The sequence below is a fragment of the Amblyomma mixtum genome, chromosome 5 (assembly GCF_055824585.1).
Source record: "Amblyomma mixtum isolate Tamu chromosome 5, ASM5582458v1, whole genome shotgun sequence".
NCBI classification, from domain to species: domain Eukaryota; kingdom Metazoa; phylum Arthropoda; class Arachnida; order Ixodida; family Ixodidae; genus Amblyomma; species Amblyomma mixtum.
This window is the reverse complement of record NC_143016.1, coordinates 13582430-13597552: the sequence shown is the minus strand read 5'-3', so window position 1 is coordinate 13597552 and position 15123 is coordinate 13582430. Positions and strand designations below refer to the sequence as shown.

General features: G+C 44.7%; 1 protein-coding gene across 1 annotated transcript in view; it reads right to left on the bottom strand.

Moving 5' to 3' along the window:
• The window catches only part of GlyRS (glycine--tRNA ligase), a 30887-nt gene extending 16130 nt beyond the window's left edge, over positions 1 to 14757 (bottom strand). The window contains exons 1-9 of the mRNA XM_089543348.1: positions 14417 to 14757; positions 14206 to 14307; positions 12822 to 12924; positions 10550 to 10691; positions 8717 to 8805; positions 5592 to 5668; positions 2861 to 3006; positions 1070 to 1219; positions 380 to 542 (exon numbers count right to left, since the gene is read on the bottom strand). Coding sequence (XP_089399474.1) covers positions 380 to 542; positions 1070 to 1219; positions 2861 to 3006; positions 5592 to 5668; positions 8717 to 8805; positions 10550 to 10691; positions 12822 to 12924; positions 14206 to 14307; positions 14417 to 14644 — 1200 coding nt within the window. The 5' untranslated portion in view covers positions 14645 to 14757. The remainder of the gene's footprint in view (positions 1 to 379; positions 543 to 1069; positions 1220 to 2860; positions 3007 to 5591; positions 5669 to 8716; positions 8806 to 10549; positions 10692 to 12821; positions 12925 to 14205; positions 14308 to 14416) is intronic.
• Positions 14758 to 15123: the final 366 nt, after the last annotated feature.

Sequence of the window (15123 nt, the reverse complement as noted above, 5' to 3'; positions counted from 1 at the left end):
ACACCGCAAGCATATGACTTGCAAAATCGGATGCTTACGGTGAGACATGTACATCGATTTTTTATTTTTTTTTTTACTTTTTTAGCTTATAGCAGCTCCATTTCCAGTAAAATCTTTGGGATTAGAGCGTGGTATTTCATCGATACAGCCAACATTAGTATGTCCTCAGGGTCCTTTAATAAAAAATTACAACTGTACTAGCACTAGCCTGACCAAAGAATGCTTTGTCATGTATCTTTACTTCACAAAGACGACAAAAAATATTTGTAATGTGAACAAAAAAATGTTTCCATGAACATGGTTTTAAGCAAGCTATGCTACAAACTCTAAAATATTGTCGCGGAAATGCTCACGTTCTGGACAGAAACCACTCCCCTACCTTCTCAACGGCCTGTCCAATGGTGATCTTTTGTGCTGGCTGCCCATCCATTTGGTTGCAAGCCGAGTAGAGAACCATTTCCAAGTTTCTCACAGAAGCAAACTTGGGGTGTGCCTTGTCTGATGGGTCCACAAAGTGCTCAATCTCAGCCATGGTGAACTCACTAGGGAAGGAAAAAGAACACAGCTTCATCAACCCAGCTCGATTCCATTTATCTTGCAAGATGCGACCGTTAGAGGAATAAGAACACTGGTCAGAGTGTGTGCTAGCTCAACCAGGGCTCAATGCAACCTGTGATGAATTTACAACATTGAATGCAGCAACCTATTCCTGATTATGCTGATTCTACAAACAAGATCAAGGACTCTCGAACTTGCATGCATTATGCTTTAGCTTGCCGTTGCTGATGTGCTGATATAATCCGGAACAACAGGTTGCAGAAAAATAAAGCAATATGTCAAGCTGTTGAGTGCAATCTCATCAACAATACACCAAATAAAATTTACCACTAAGGCATCTTGAGAGACATACATCTGCATGGAACTTGCACATTCAGTGCAAAGCTACAACCTTTTAAACATCCACACTTTGGCCCTTTTTGACAGAGAATCAGTTTTTATCATTTTTTTTTTTCCTGTGCAACAATGTATAAGCACCTTTCTAACACAGGGATCGTATTGCTGGACTTACCGAACCCGAATGAGTCCAGACCGTGGTGAGATCTCATTACGGAATGCGTTGCCAATCTGAGCCGCAGCAAAAGGTAGGCGGCCTTGATTGAACTCCAGCAGACGCTTGAAGTTCACAAAAATTCCTTGTGCTGTCTCAGGCCGGAGGTACCTGCAAGGTATCGACACGAACAGCATATACAGTTGTGCGTCATTCAATACAGACGCTTCGGTTCCCAAGCAAAACTGTTCATAAACCGACTCATTCATAACAACACATTGTGAAAGAAAACAAAAAATATTCAAGACAAGCATCTTGTGAATAAGGTCTGCTTCTGAGCATAACGGAGTACAGTGGAAAGTAAATTAGACAAAATCTTTGGAGCTCCAACCTGGCAATGCAGAGCAGTCAAAACTGCCTAACAGGCCATGATGGCATCTCATGTCACATTGACCAGACCCCTGCAGCATTACTGTTCACACACTGCGAATCAGTAGTGCTTATCAGCACAGAGTCAGCCGACAGCTGTTGAATGCGTTTCGATGCTGCAGATGCTGCTAAATGAGCTCCCTTCACAGCCACTCATGCAAAACAGCAAGTGGAATGCCACACTGACCTGGCACCTTACCAAACTAATGCATGAAACCTCTAAACCAAGACAGTCATCGCCAAGGCACTTTCACATTGCCCCTCTCTGGTGTCCTATACTTAAAGGGGCCTTGAAACACCTTCTGAAGAGAGTACATAAACTCGCTCAATCACTACATTGTGTTGTCATGAACACCAAGGCCAAATAATACACTTGTACAATTGTGCGCTAGCCTTTTCCGGCGGCCTTTTGAAGCTTTCGCTCTCCTCTGTGTCAAAAAGTGGCTATTGGTTAGATTCTTTCAGGTTTCACGCAGCTACCATGGCCACGGCCAGTCAGCTGCATTGCTCTGGGGGTCAGGAACGTTCACCCACCTCAGGGCACGCAGCAACAGCCAACAGTGGAGCTGAGTGGGTGTGGCCGGCATAGTAGCACCGACCTTTAAGCGTGCTAAAAATTTACAACAGGGAAATGCACGAAGACGCTAAAGTTCAAATTTTGACTACAGGTAGCTGAACTTGTAACAAACGCATTAAAATAATTCCTGCTTGAGGATATTTGAAGATATTCGTGAGGCGGCACCCTTTAACACCCCAGGCATACTGCAACTTCATCCAGCGCCCCTTTCAGAGTCCCGTAAATGCACTTAAAAAGACAGGAAAATAACCATCTCATTAGGATAGTCAAGCTTTTGCTCTAACCAGTGTCCAAATTAACGCAACAAGAATACACGGGCCCCAACGGGCTCTGTGTATTTTCAACCAGTCCACTGTCTGAAACAGTGAGTTTCCATAATAAAGAGATGAAAATACGTGCTGAAAAAGTTATAACCCAAGAAAAATCAAGTTGTCCATATTAACAGGTGTCATGTTTATGGGGCACGACTATACAGGACCACAAGGTGATAACTCTTAGGTGTTCTCAACACTCTCTTGAATCAACAAAAAATTCATGCCCTCAGCCATCAAGTGACATGCAGATTACACACCAGAAAGGGCTACTGCAAATGTCCAAGCAAAACAGAGGGCTCCTTTTCAGGCTAGGCATTTCTAACCCATTTTAAGCTACGGTACACACAACAAAGAAAGGAGGAGTGCTCCTTTAGGCATGAACAGGAATGTGACTTCGTAAACAAAATAAATCCATTGCAGTACCTTCAGACAAGCTTCTCACATGCAAAGTTACCCCAGAGCCAAACGGTCAGCAAACAAGACACCACCCACCCTTTCACAAGCCCCGATGGGCCAATGTGCGTGGAGAACATGAGATTGAACTCGATGGCATCACTTAGTTCGTTTCCGGTTATGGGTGACTTGATGGCGAAGCGCCGCAGAATGCCATTCATTTCATCCTTGGTCATGCCATCCAGCTGCATCAAAAACAGCATGCTGCCAGGTTACCAAGCCAAAGAATACCTCAGTTTTCTACATGCAAATTCACAGCACTGAAAACTGTGATCGCGATCTTGCACACCTGCCTCGGATCAGTAACTATATATATGACTGCCTGCTTCAACACTGTGGAATGATTAGGTTGGTTGGTTGGTTTATGGGGTTTAACGTCCCAAAGCGACTAAGGCTATGAGGGACGCCGTAGTGAAGGGCTCCGGAAATTTCGACCACCTGGGGTTCTTTAACGTGCACTGACATCGCACAGCACACGGGCCTCTAGAATTTCTCCTCCAAAGAAATTCCAGCCGCCGCGGCCGGGATCGAACCCGCGTCTTTCGGGTCAGCAGCCGAGCACCATAACCACTGGGCCACCACGGCGGCGGAATGATTAGGCTCTGCAACCTACACTGCTAGCATTTGGGTGAGGAGGACAGAATGGGCTAGTTCTTTCTTACTTACCTGATTGGCAGAGCTACAAGAGAAATGAAAAGGGGTGCAGGGATCAGAATTTTCTACGACTGGTCACTTAGAATCCAAGTTCAAAGATAAAAAGAGGTAATTCACATCAAGTCCAAGTTCCTAAATAGTTGTCTAACCACCGAGTGTTCTCGATGGTTTGCCATTTTTGAAGTAACCATGTCAGAGCAAGCCCCTTAAACAATAAAAAGATGGAGGGGGTTATGCCAAAGATAAAGACAAGTGAAATTCCCAAACTTTTGCAGTGAACAAAGAGAATTGTACTTAGCACCGATTTTCACTTACTCTGCTGGTGTCAAAACAAGGACTTTATGCAACTTAATTTCATTCTGACTTTTAATAACTTCAAGCAACACAAAAACGCTAACAAAGAGAATCTTACTTCTGCAATAATGTTATAAAACTGAGGGTAATACTGAGTTATACAAAGTGATTCTTGACAGTTTGAACTTGCAAGAGTTCAAAGTGGTGAGAACCTTTCTGATACACCTGACGGCGACAGAACAAAATTTACGTGCTATATGAATCATTAACTGTGTATCAACAAGTGAATATAATCAAGCTCAAGAACGCCAGTAGTGAAAAAAAAGTACACATATAATATGTTCATGACTAGGAAACTGTGTCTACACCACCTGCGCACAGGATCGGTTTCTTGCTTTCATTGATTTGTATAACACTTCCGCTCATAAATAATGCTGCGTATCAGTGGACACCAAGGACTACTCCATCCAATTTTTGTCCTAAAAAAAAAATCAGTTCCATGGACCTTTGTGCATAAGCTGATGTTTGCCCAACAAACATACTGCTGAGAAAGCTGCATTTAAAAATTTTCCCACCTCACCACTCAATTAAAACTCATGACATCTGCACCGAAAATGACTGCGTACTCACCATTTGAAATGAATGGCGATGTAACCTAGCCTCTCGGATACGAGTCCAAATAACTGTGACAATGCTCTACAGTTTACTTGTGAAACCGGCTGATGACGGCAACACCTGTATTTCATATTTTTGCCTTATAACACCTCTGTTTTCAGTGAGAAGTAAGTAATCTACAGATGCAGGCCAACTTCAATTTGTCCTCAGTGTCCATCCATTACCTGTTGAAGAAGACCTTCTAAAACATCCTTATATTAAAAAGCAATAATGTTCTTAGCTAACTACCAGAGCTGTATAACACTGTTAAAGAGTTAAAGAGTTGCTAAAGGTGCACTAAATAGGATTCTGAACTTGTCTTTTTGCAGCGGGAACTCGATCTGCACGTTCCTAGCATTCTTAGAAACTGCGACTTATTGCCATGTGTGGCCGATTTCTCTAATTAAATCGAATTAACGTCCGGCTCCCGCCTTTATTTATTTAATTCTCCCCGTACGGTGGGCGGAGTCGACCAACACGTGAAGTGCCTTTCAGCCAGCTCCGTGGAGGCTTTGCTTTCGCTTTACTTTCTTTTTTAGGTTTCCATGAATAAATAGTTTCATTCGCAGATAATATAGCCGCAAAATAAGCCCGCAGAAATAAAAATACGCGCAAACTATTTGCTACTACGGACTACTACGTATTACTCGGCCGATGGCAGAGCGGCAAGCCGCCACGGGACTGGGTGAAAGGCACTCCACGCGTTGGTCGACTCCGCCCATCGTACGGGGGAGAATTTAAAAAAAAAAGGCGGGAGTCGGACGTTAATTGGATTTAATTAGGGAAATCGGCCACACAGGGCAATAAACCAAGGTTTCTAAGAAAGCTCGGAACGTGTAGGTCGAGTGCCCGCGGCAAAAAGACAAGTTCAGATTCCTCTTCAGTGCACCTTTAAGAAAAATTCATTGCCAGCACATTTCACAAAACGTCATCACTGTCAATTTCAGTGATCACTTGCTTTGCATTTCTTTTGCTTTGACACCAAGCACCTGCAGAAACATTTGCTGAGACAACGCATTTCAGCCAGAAGTGATGCCACATTAGAAGGTATAACACAGGTATAATTTTTAAAATGCATGCTTTGCACCACTGGTCGCCACTGACAAACGGCTGCCTCTTTCACAATGCAATCAATGGGGGGAGAGAGCAATGAGAGAATGCAACACACCTTGACCACAATGTCCTCATACTCTGACTTCTGCTCCGTTGTTGTCTTCCTGTCAGCACACAACTTCTCCAGGTGGGCTGCGTTAAGTACAGTTTCAAGTTTCCAGGACAAGGGTATCCATGAGTGCAAGGTTAATAAATTTCACTACAAAAACACTGCACTTAAGACAAACTCTTTTGCTTGAAAATTCGTGGCTCCTACTCACTTGGCTAGCTAGTGTCAAAGTGGAACATAAAGCATTTGTGAACAGATAAAACAAATTTACCGCGTAATAAGTGGCTGAAATGGCTTACCTAGGTTACTGCCACTATCAAAAACAGTGAAGCCAATTTATAGTGACCACAGTTACAATAAATGGCAGTTTGTTACAAATGAGGGTGGTGCCACTGTCAAAATATGCACTAGGCAATGGCACTGTGCCTCAGAACATGTGCTTCCTGCAAGGTGTGAAGACTGAGGAGCATCCCCCAGCTCCCTTGTACCCCCAACCCCACTTCTCTCGCTAAAACAACTCGGCGAACCCAAAAAGGCGACAAAAAGGTGGCACTGAAGCTGCCTAAACCGTTGGCCAAATCACACCGAGGCAGGCTACAAAGTCACTCGCTGCACGCGCATGTGCCAGGCTGCTTAAAGCGTCTGAAGTGGAAGCGGAAACTGAATGGTGGCCGCGGGACAGAGGAAGTGTCAAAAGCGAGACTACTGCATACAGTCAGTAAACAACCAATGGCAGCGATTTGTTTTTGAATACTAGTCACACGGTATGCCTTGCTGGCCTAGCCAGTCATGTGGCGTGCCTCACCTCCCTATTCAGCTCTCCATCTTTTCTGCTGCTGCTGCATGCAGGCAGAGCACAGACAGTAAGCTCTGTGTGCATGTGTGTTGAGCTAACTCCGTCAAGGAACAGAGACGACGAAACAAGCCAACCACCAGTTGCCATGAAAACTGCAATCGCAAGTACAGTTGAATCCCGGTACAACGAACGCCGCTTCAACGAAATTTTCGCCACAACGAAGTAATTTGCATTCCCCGTGAAACCCCCATAGGACTTAATGTATTAAAATTTCGTCAAAAACGAAGTACTTTGCGAGCACGTGTTCGCTTCTACGAATTTTTTTTGCGAATTTTCGCGGGTGAGTGGCCCCTCCGTCTTGTCTTTCTTCAGAAGTTCAGTGCTGAAGAGCGACTTTCCCGTTCCCGCCGTTAATTTTTTTTGCATCGCAGACTGTTGGGGGGGTACGCGCACTCAATCGCACATTCTCCTCGCGCACACCCTCGTGTGCTTTTTTTTTTTCTCCAGATGCCCACGTGATTTTTGAAGTGACGTCACGCCCCGCTCATTGGCTCTTTGCTGGGCTTCGATTGATGTAGCTCGCTGTCATGGTGCTCGCGGTTTCCTGTCAAGCACGAAAGCGCGTCATGATCACTTGCTAGCGGTGTTGGCTGGTAAGCGTTCGCGGCCTCCAAGCGAAGAGGGGCTCCTCGAAAGCGCGTGTAAAATGCGCCAGCGCACGCCATCTGCTAGCGTCTTCGGCCGCGTCCTCCGTGGCCGCGTCGTCCGCTAGACACCGAGCGCGTTTCAGGCAGTCTGTGTGGACCGGTGGGCGGAGCCATCGGTGGGCGGAGCTTCGTGTCCTGTCGGAGAAAAAAAAAAGGAAAACGCGAGAGTGCAGGAAGAAGCCCACTCCGCTTCACCATTTCTTCCTTTGTGTGTGCACCGTTTAGCGTGGTCTCGTCGCGTCTCTGCTCTGCTGAATTCCTAGGATGTCGCCGCCAGCGACAGAAGAAAAAGCGCGTATTATCGCCGAAGCAGAAAGCGGGAAGAAGAAGTCGATTATTGCCGCAGATTTTGGCATCGCGCCGAGTCCGTTATCAACGATACCGAAGAGCAAAGAAAACATCGGCAAGGCACTTGCGTCGGGCACTTCAGCTCAACACAAGAAGTGACGCAGCCAACTGCGATATTAGCCTAGGGCGGCTTACAGCCGGCGTTTTGTCATCGCAGGGGTCTGTCGAACCCCGAGTAGCAGTATCAAGACGTTTCGTTGGAGCGCGCGTGAGCATTGACTTATGCAACGCCAGGCCGGCGGCAGCAAGCCCGCGAGAGCGCCGTGGTAGCACGCAGCGGTGCAGATGCGATGAGGCCCGACGGCTCTCGAAACGATGTGGGGGAGGAGGCAAGTAGAGGAGGTGGTGAAAGAAGGAACGGAGAAGAGGAGGAGGAGAGGCGGCGTTGGGCGAGAAGAGAAGAGGAGGAGGAGAGGCGGCGTTGGGCGAGAAGGGAAGAGGAGGAGGAGAGACGGCGTTGGGCGAGAAGGGAAGAGGAGGAGGAGAGGCGGCGTTGGGCGAGGAGACATATGCAACGCCAGCCCGGGATCAGCCGACTCGTCTGTAATTTCTCGACAACGAAATTCCGCGACAGCGAAATTTTTCGTACGCCCCGCCGATTTCGTTGTGGCGGGATTCAACTGTACTAGTAATAGTGCCCCTAAAGCAGCTTGTTGGCAGCAAGGGTCTCAGTGTGACCTCGTGACCTCGAAGGTGAGCTCGGAAAGAGCCACGATAAAGAAGTGGATGTGCATAACAAATTTTGCAAGAAACAATTGCTGTGTCTGTCTGACTTTGTACCTTTGCCCGTGATACAGCAGGTACACTTACAACAAACTTTGGATAACATGAACACAATCCATGTGACCATCTGGATTATTACAATATGTGAGCTTAGCCATATGTGAAAAAAAAAAAAAAACTAACAAACAGTATGTGTGCATTTGTAAGTGCAGCAGCTTAAAAGGTGCTTGGCAACCCGAATACCACAAGTGTAAAAATCTGTGCAAGACCTTCAAAGGCAAGGATAAGAAGGAAATGAGATTAATTAGTAATAAGCGAAAGGCTGTTTGAAATGCAATGTTGCACACGTAGCTTCACGAATTACATAACTCGATGTCCACACGGTTATTTCAGTCTGCAAGATAAGCAAGTAAGTATGTCTTGAGGTGCTCAAAGTTCACAACCCCACACCATTTTGGAAACCATGGAAAGGCCATATAACTGGGAGTCTACGTGGTTATGTCGGCCGCAGCATCAAGTATAGCGGTAGGATGTTGCGCAGGAATGCTGGAGCTTACCTTTGATCAAATGGTCCAGCCTGAAGCACTCGCCATTCTTGAGATCCTTCACCATCAGGTCAGCAAAGCGCTCAACATGTCCCGATGCCCTGCATCGCAAGTACAGAGTCACATTAAAGCACGTTTACTCTCAGCATACAAGATCAGGAACCTGGTTTCGGACTCCTTGAAAGCATACGATCTGAAAGACCAATATTCATAGGCTGAGAGAATTTTATACCCACGTCATATGGCACTCTTCAGAGGCTTTGACAGCAAAGACATCTCATTTCCCCAAAGGCCCAAAACCTAAAAGGAGGAGTGGCAGAGCTACATAGCACGGCTAAAAAATGGAACAGTTGAATTTTCAACACCAATCGCTGTGCACCAGGGTTGGAAGAGAGTTTCAAAATTGAAGCATGTTTTTTTTTAATTGTTCATAGAGCTTGCAAATTTACTTATTTCTGCTTTCTGTTTAACAAGAGAACTAACTATTCTCTGTAAGCAGTCGCAGATTTTTTTTATCCTCTTGGACACCATAAGCACTCACTGCTGTTGCTACATTTTTAGTCTTGAGATGAAAGTGAGAAAGCCTTCCTTACACTTATATAACCTTAGTAAACATTATCAGCTGCTTAAATTTTCTCGCTGGGGCTTTAGTTTTTCTATGCTGAATGGTGCTGTAATCACAGTTCTCCAAAGCCTGCTCTCTTGGGCTTCAAAGGTCTTTAGCCTCAAAGGCCCTTTTCAAAAAAGGCACATCACTTGCACCATACAGCTGCATAGCCGGCAAGTTCAAAAAAAAAAAAAGAACAGATTTTCAATGGCTTTTGAGATGCTCACGTGACAAGGTAATTACAATCTAATCATGCAGAATGAAACTGAGAACAGCCAACAGTTTTGTATACAAATGCTGCACAACTCGATTACATGCAATGCAATCAGGTTACAAGCTAAATTGAGTTTTTTTTTTTTTTGTAACTGATGCTATCAGCTATGTGATTTCATCTCTAACAGTCAGACTACTCCTTATAAAATCGCACACTGTCACAAATACAAAACAAAAATGTTCCACCAACCGTGAAATAAATGTCATGATCTATCCTGGAAAAGCTCATTGAATGACAAAAACCAACAATCCCCATTACAGGCTCTGTATCATGAGCAATCCGATGTTAGGAATTTGCAAAATTATTGTCAGATACAACTCAAGGAAACAGTGGCAAATGCCCCTCAAAGGAGGCCCTCTGACCAGTGGGGATGACCAGTTGTCATGATGTCACAGTTAATCCCCTTGCATCAGCTAGTGGGACATACCAGGGGGATGGCAGGCGGAAAGGGATTACCTACGATGTCATGAGGCTAAAAGGTCTCCTTTGAGGAGCATTTGCCATTGTGTTCTTGAGTTGTATCCAACTATAGTCCTCACGTATCAGAAATCTGGCTTCACTAGCAACTTTAAAGAACACTATGGCAAAAACAAGTACACAAATGAGTACATCATCTGAGTCACACAAAAAAAAAACAGCTTACAGAGTATAAAATCGGCACGATCAACAACAGTAGCAGCACAAGGGTTGAGAGAGCAGCTATGATGCCTAAGGAAATAGATTAGAAGCGTTGACATCTCTTCGAAAGCCCTCTCTACGTGGTGGAGTAATATGGTTTTGTGGGCGTGCTACATCTGCCTCTGCACTGTTGACTGCTACGTATGAAATAGAGTGTACAAATACAAATGGAACATATAAATACACACAACATCAGGGCTCGCTGTCTATGGCAGCCAAATCCCACTAGACAAAAAGCATAACACCTTTGCAGTCAGTTTCAAAGCAGCAGAAGAGCAGTGCCTACTTGAGCACAGGCTCGGGTGTCAGAATGGTGCAGTCCACTTCAAGCATCTGTTCCTCTAGAATGAAGTGACTCCTCCACAGGTTGAGCAGCTGGGTCTTCATGGCACAGCCCATGGGCCCAAAGTCAAACTGTCCGGCCACACCTGCATGCACAAACATTTCTCAACAAGTATGGCCGCGTTGAACACGTGCAGCACAAAAAGGTGCCATGAATCAATAATAATAAGACCATCAAGCCAATGGGTAATGCTGCTGAAATTTCTAATGAGTTGGTTGCAACATCTAGTTTAGGGCCCCACTACCACAAAGGGCACTTACATAAGTCATCATGTTCATGCTGGTGAAACACTGACTGTAATACTTTAAGCACATTAAGTTCCATGTTTCAAATTAACACCTGGCCATGAATTAAGCATCAGAGCGGTCTCCTAGGTGTTCTGCGGTATTCATAACAGCAATAGAATCCGTCTCTGAGTGAGGGCGACTGTGCACATCACACCTCCTAGAGGACATGCGGTGATGCAACACCTGGTCCCGATTTCTCCAGATGTGGGGGCACTTCGCCTTTGTCGGCACGCGTAGGGTGCACCCTGCTGCTGTCCTGTGTTTCTTTCCTCTTTTGGTTTCTTTTCTCTCAACTCCATTAATTTCGTGCATCTGTTCCGTTTTTCCTCTCCCGTCTTTCTTTTGGCTACACTGTCTTAAGAGCAGCACAACCCCGCTCATCAACACTACGGGGTATAGTTTCGCGCCTTTTAACGCGACAGCATTAAAGGCCCCATTCACCAGAATATCCAGTCCTACATCCTTGTTGTGGTAGATCGAACAGAGAAGAGAAACCTTTTGTGACCTGCCGTTGTTTCTACTGGCTCTTCATGCAACATTTTATTGGCCGTTCATTCAGTAAGGTGAAATATCGCAGTCTTGACATTTAACAAATGGTACTTTTAGTACAGCATAGTTGTTCCAGAAGTCACAAAAGGGCTCCTGCTAACATTAACTACCATAGGCGGTGCACTGCGTTTGAAAAGAATTATGTGCATCTATTATGTGAGGAGAAAAAAAGAATTGCACTTTTTGAGAGCCAAAGTGTGTGTGCGTAGGGGGGGGGGGGGGGGGGTGCATTCATGAGAGTGCGTTTGTTATGCGAGTAAATACAGTATTATGCTGATAAAGCACAAATTGGGGACAAATTTTTTCACTCTGTAATGTATTTATTTACGCATACCACTCATGCACGTACATCAATACTGATGCACTGTCCTTTCTAACAGCAGTTACGCCTCAAGGCGATTAATTACAGCAGATATATAGTGCACTTGTACATTACAGAGTAAAAAAGCTGATAAGCTTTTGATCCAGAGTGGTAGTGAACACACAACCTTCTCCACAAAACTTTATGTCATGCTAAAACCTGAACCACAATTTATATTCTTTAGGTACTATCGCGATCAAAATAATATGGGACGCATGTTCTCGGAAAAAATTTTAATGGAGATCTACCACGCTACCCAGTCACGCGGTGTTGCTGCCAGCGGATAGAACATGCATGTCCCCTCACACAACATTTCAAGCGACTGGATTCAATTTCAATTCAATTGAATTCCTTTTATTTCCTTTTTCAAAGGAGGAGACAGGACAAAAAGCCGTGACAACGGCTTGACGCAGGTCCTGCCCCCTTACAAATTGGCAGACATACAGATACTTTTGTGGCAGAAGTGTTTGACAGGTCAAGAGAAAAAAAAATAAATAAAGGAACACACAAATATTAGCAACCCTTGAGCAGTCATTCAACACAAAGCAAGTTTCGGAAATGAACGCGGATAGACAAACAGTAGTCATTAAAAAACATTAATTAGGAAAGGCTAAAAACATGCTACACACGTCATATAGGTAAAGACAATAGAAATAACTTAATGTTAGAATTCGGGTTAGAAAAAAGATCGAACGACTCTTGCTCCAAACGATTTAACAAAGAGGGGGAGCGTTTATGACAAAGATTCTTTGCAGTAGTTTGCTCGTGGTGTGGGCACATTCCACTTTTCACTATGACGGGTACGGTGACAAGATTAGTTTATTTCAAGCTTCGCATACATGAGTACACGAAGTCTTCTGCACACTCAAGTCTTGTAATTTTTTTATTGCAATAGTGCATAATAAATTAAACTGAGCTTGAGCAAACACCACATAAATTTCTTTTCAGCCCAAGTGTTGTTTGTGAAGCACATGCATTGCACAAGCTTCTAAACTGGGAAACATTACTGCTGCCATACCTCCATAGATAGAAAAGGACTGGTCATAAAAGAAACGCCTCTTCAATAGGTCCTCCATCCGTATCCTGTCAAAGCCAACCTCTGGAGGGGCAAGTTGGAGTTCCTGCATGAACAAATAACTACTTCACATCCCAAGGTATCATGTACAGAGGTGAGCACGCTTGGCTAGAGTGCTCAAGTGCTGTGCCGGGGAGCAAATGAAGCAATATCTTAATGGAGCTGCTTTGCTAGGGGCAAGCTGACTGTGCCTAAACAGTTTGTACGTCTATCCGGCTGCGTGCAAGCGCAAGTATTATCTGGGAAATTAAGGACCTGCTTTAAAATGTCGCTTTTTTTCCTCCACAGCACACCGCTAGAGAGCTCTATACAATATTATTTGTGGGGGCAGCCTGAACACTGAGACTTAGGAAGACGCACAGATCACACTGCTGACTTACAAGTTTAATGAACAAATGCAAAACGGAGTGGAATGTATAGGAATATATACATAGCGGGCAAAAGTAAGAGGGAGGGGAGATAGAGGGTTATGCAAATGACTAACAGGAAAGCAACAGAGACAAAGTGTGAATAAGGTCACCTAGAATGGCATCACCAGGAACACGTACGAAAACCAGTGATAAACAAAAAAAAACTGAAGGCTATGCCACATCTAAATCGAAAAAGTGCTAAAGAAACACTGAAAGACAACAAAACAAGTCTGAAAAACAAAACTAGAACTAAAAACAATCTAGTGTGATTTCATTTCTGTGGGCCAGCCTGAACATGTTCAAGCACGAACAATGTTCAAGCTGAACCCCACAAATGGAAACACACTCAGTCGCTGTTCCGGTAGCACCTTTGCAATTGAGATGAGACACAGCCTCAGCCTTTTGTTTATAACTAATTTCCGTGTTCCCGTTGACGCCAGTCTAGGTGACCTTATTCAAGCACGATGTTCAAGCCGGGCCCCACAAGTGGAATCACACCAAACAGCCCGTAAGAATGCCATTCTGCTCTATACAAGTGTGCTCACCTCTTTGCGAGCACTTTCCCATTCGCGTAACCACAGACGCCACCGCCACCATGGCGTTTCCATAAAACGTACCGTGTCCGGCCTGACGGAAGTGTACGGAAGTTGCCCGAAATCACTCAACTTGAGAAACAACGCCTCCGAGTAGTCTGCATGCTACCAGTTAACTGCCTGCGGCAAATATTTCGAGCGTCCCGCGATACAGAACAAACAGTGGCGGTTTCGGGACAGGATGATGAAATTGTGTCAAGCAGCAGCTGTCAAACGCACAATATGGTTACACCAGTACGCTGCAAGCACGCCGTTCACTCAACGTTCAAAATAACAGCATGAGTATGAAGATGAAAGGAGAAAGAAAACGACAAGCCGCCGTACCTTGTCCTCCAGGACCTTTTTTCGAGCCTTTAATTCGTTAACTGCTTTCTTGACGTCCAGCTCCGGCGCTCCGCTTTCTTTGAGCTTCCGGACCAAGTCGCCCTGCGATGAATGGAAAGAAAGAGAAACAACGGACAATTCTTTCTGTCAGTTCACCAATACAACGAAAGATCACAAATTATTCGACCTGCTGTAAAAGAGACGCGGTTACCTGCTCCTTGACGGCATTTCTGAGAGGTTCCAGGACCTGACAAACCTCCGGCGTGGCCATCTTCTGAGCAGCGATTAAACTCCTCTGACGAACTTTCTTTGAACCCCAGTTGGGAGCGAGTTTGCAGCACACGTGGCACCTGGAGAAGCGGCGAGCAAGCGGCCAAGGCGACCTCCAGGCGGTAGTACCTACGGTTCCTAAAATATAGGCGAAAGTCCCAACAATCATTCGCCCCGGACTCGTTTTACCTCGCACATGTCCACTCGCTCAACCGGCGCTTGATAAAAGTAAAAATAAAAATAAAACCAGAATAAAACAAGACTGTCGATCACCTAGACATCAACCACGACAGATGGAAGTTAAATACTTTGAAGCCTCTTTGTTGAGCGGCGCCATGTTTATACCAAAAAAAGAAGCAAGTTATTTATTAACACAGTGTAATCTCATACTTATTTCAAATCAAGATTTCTAGTTTTATTTGTTCAATAATATTTGCTTAAACCTTTTGTGTTCAAAAAAAAAGTCCTACAACTTGTGTGGGGTTTCCAAATGTCGCTAGGTGTCAGCACACATAACTGCACTTCTAAAGTTAGTTTTTGTTATTTCTCTTGATATAACATGTTTTCAGCAGTGTTTCCAGCATTGGTTTTCAGTTTCGTTTTTGAGCCTAAAGTTGACGAGCTGTAAACAAATTTCAAAAATTATCT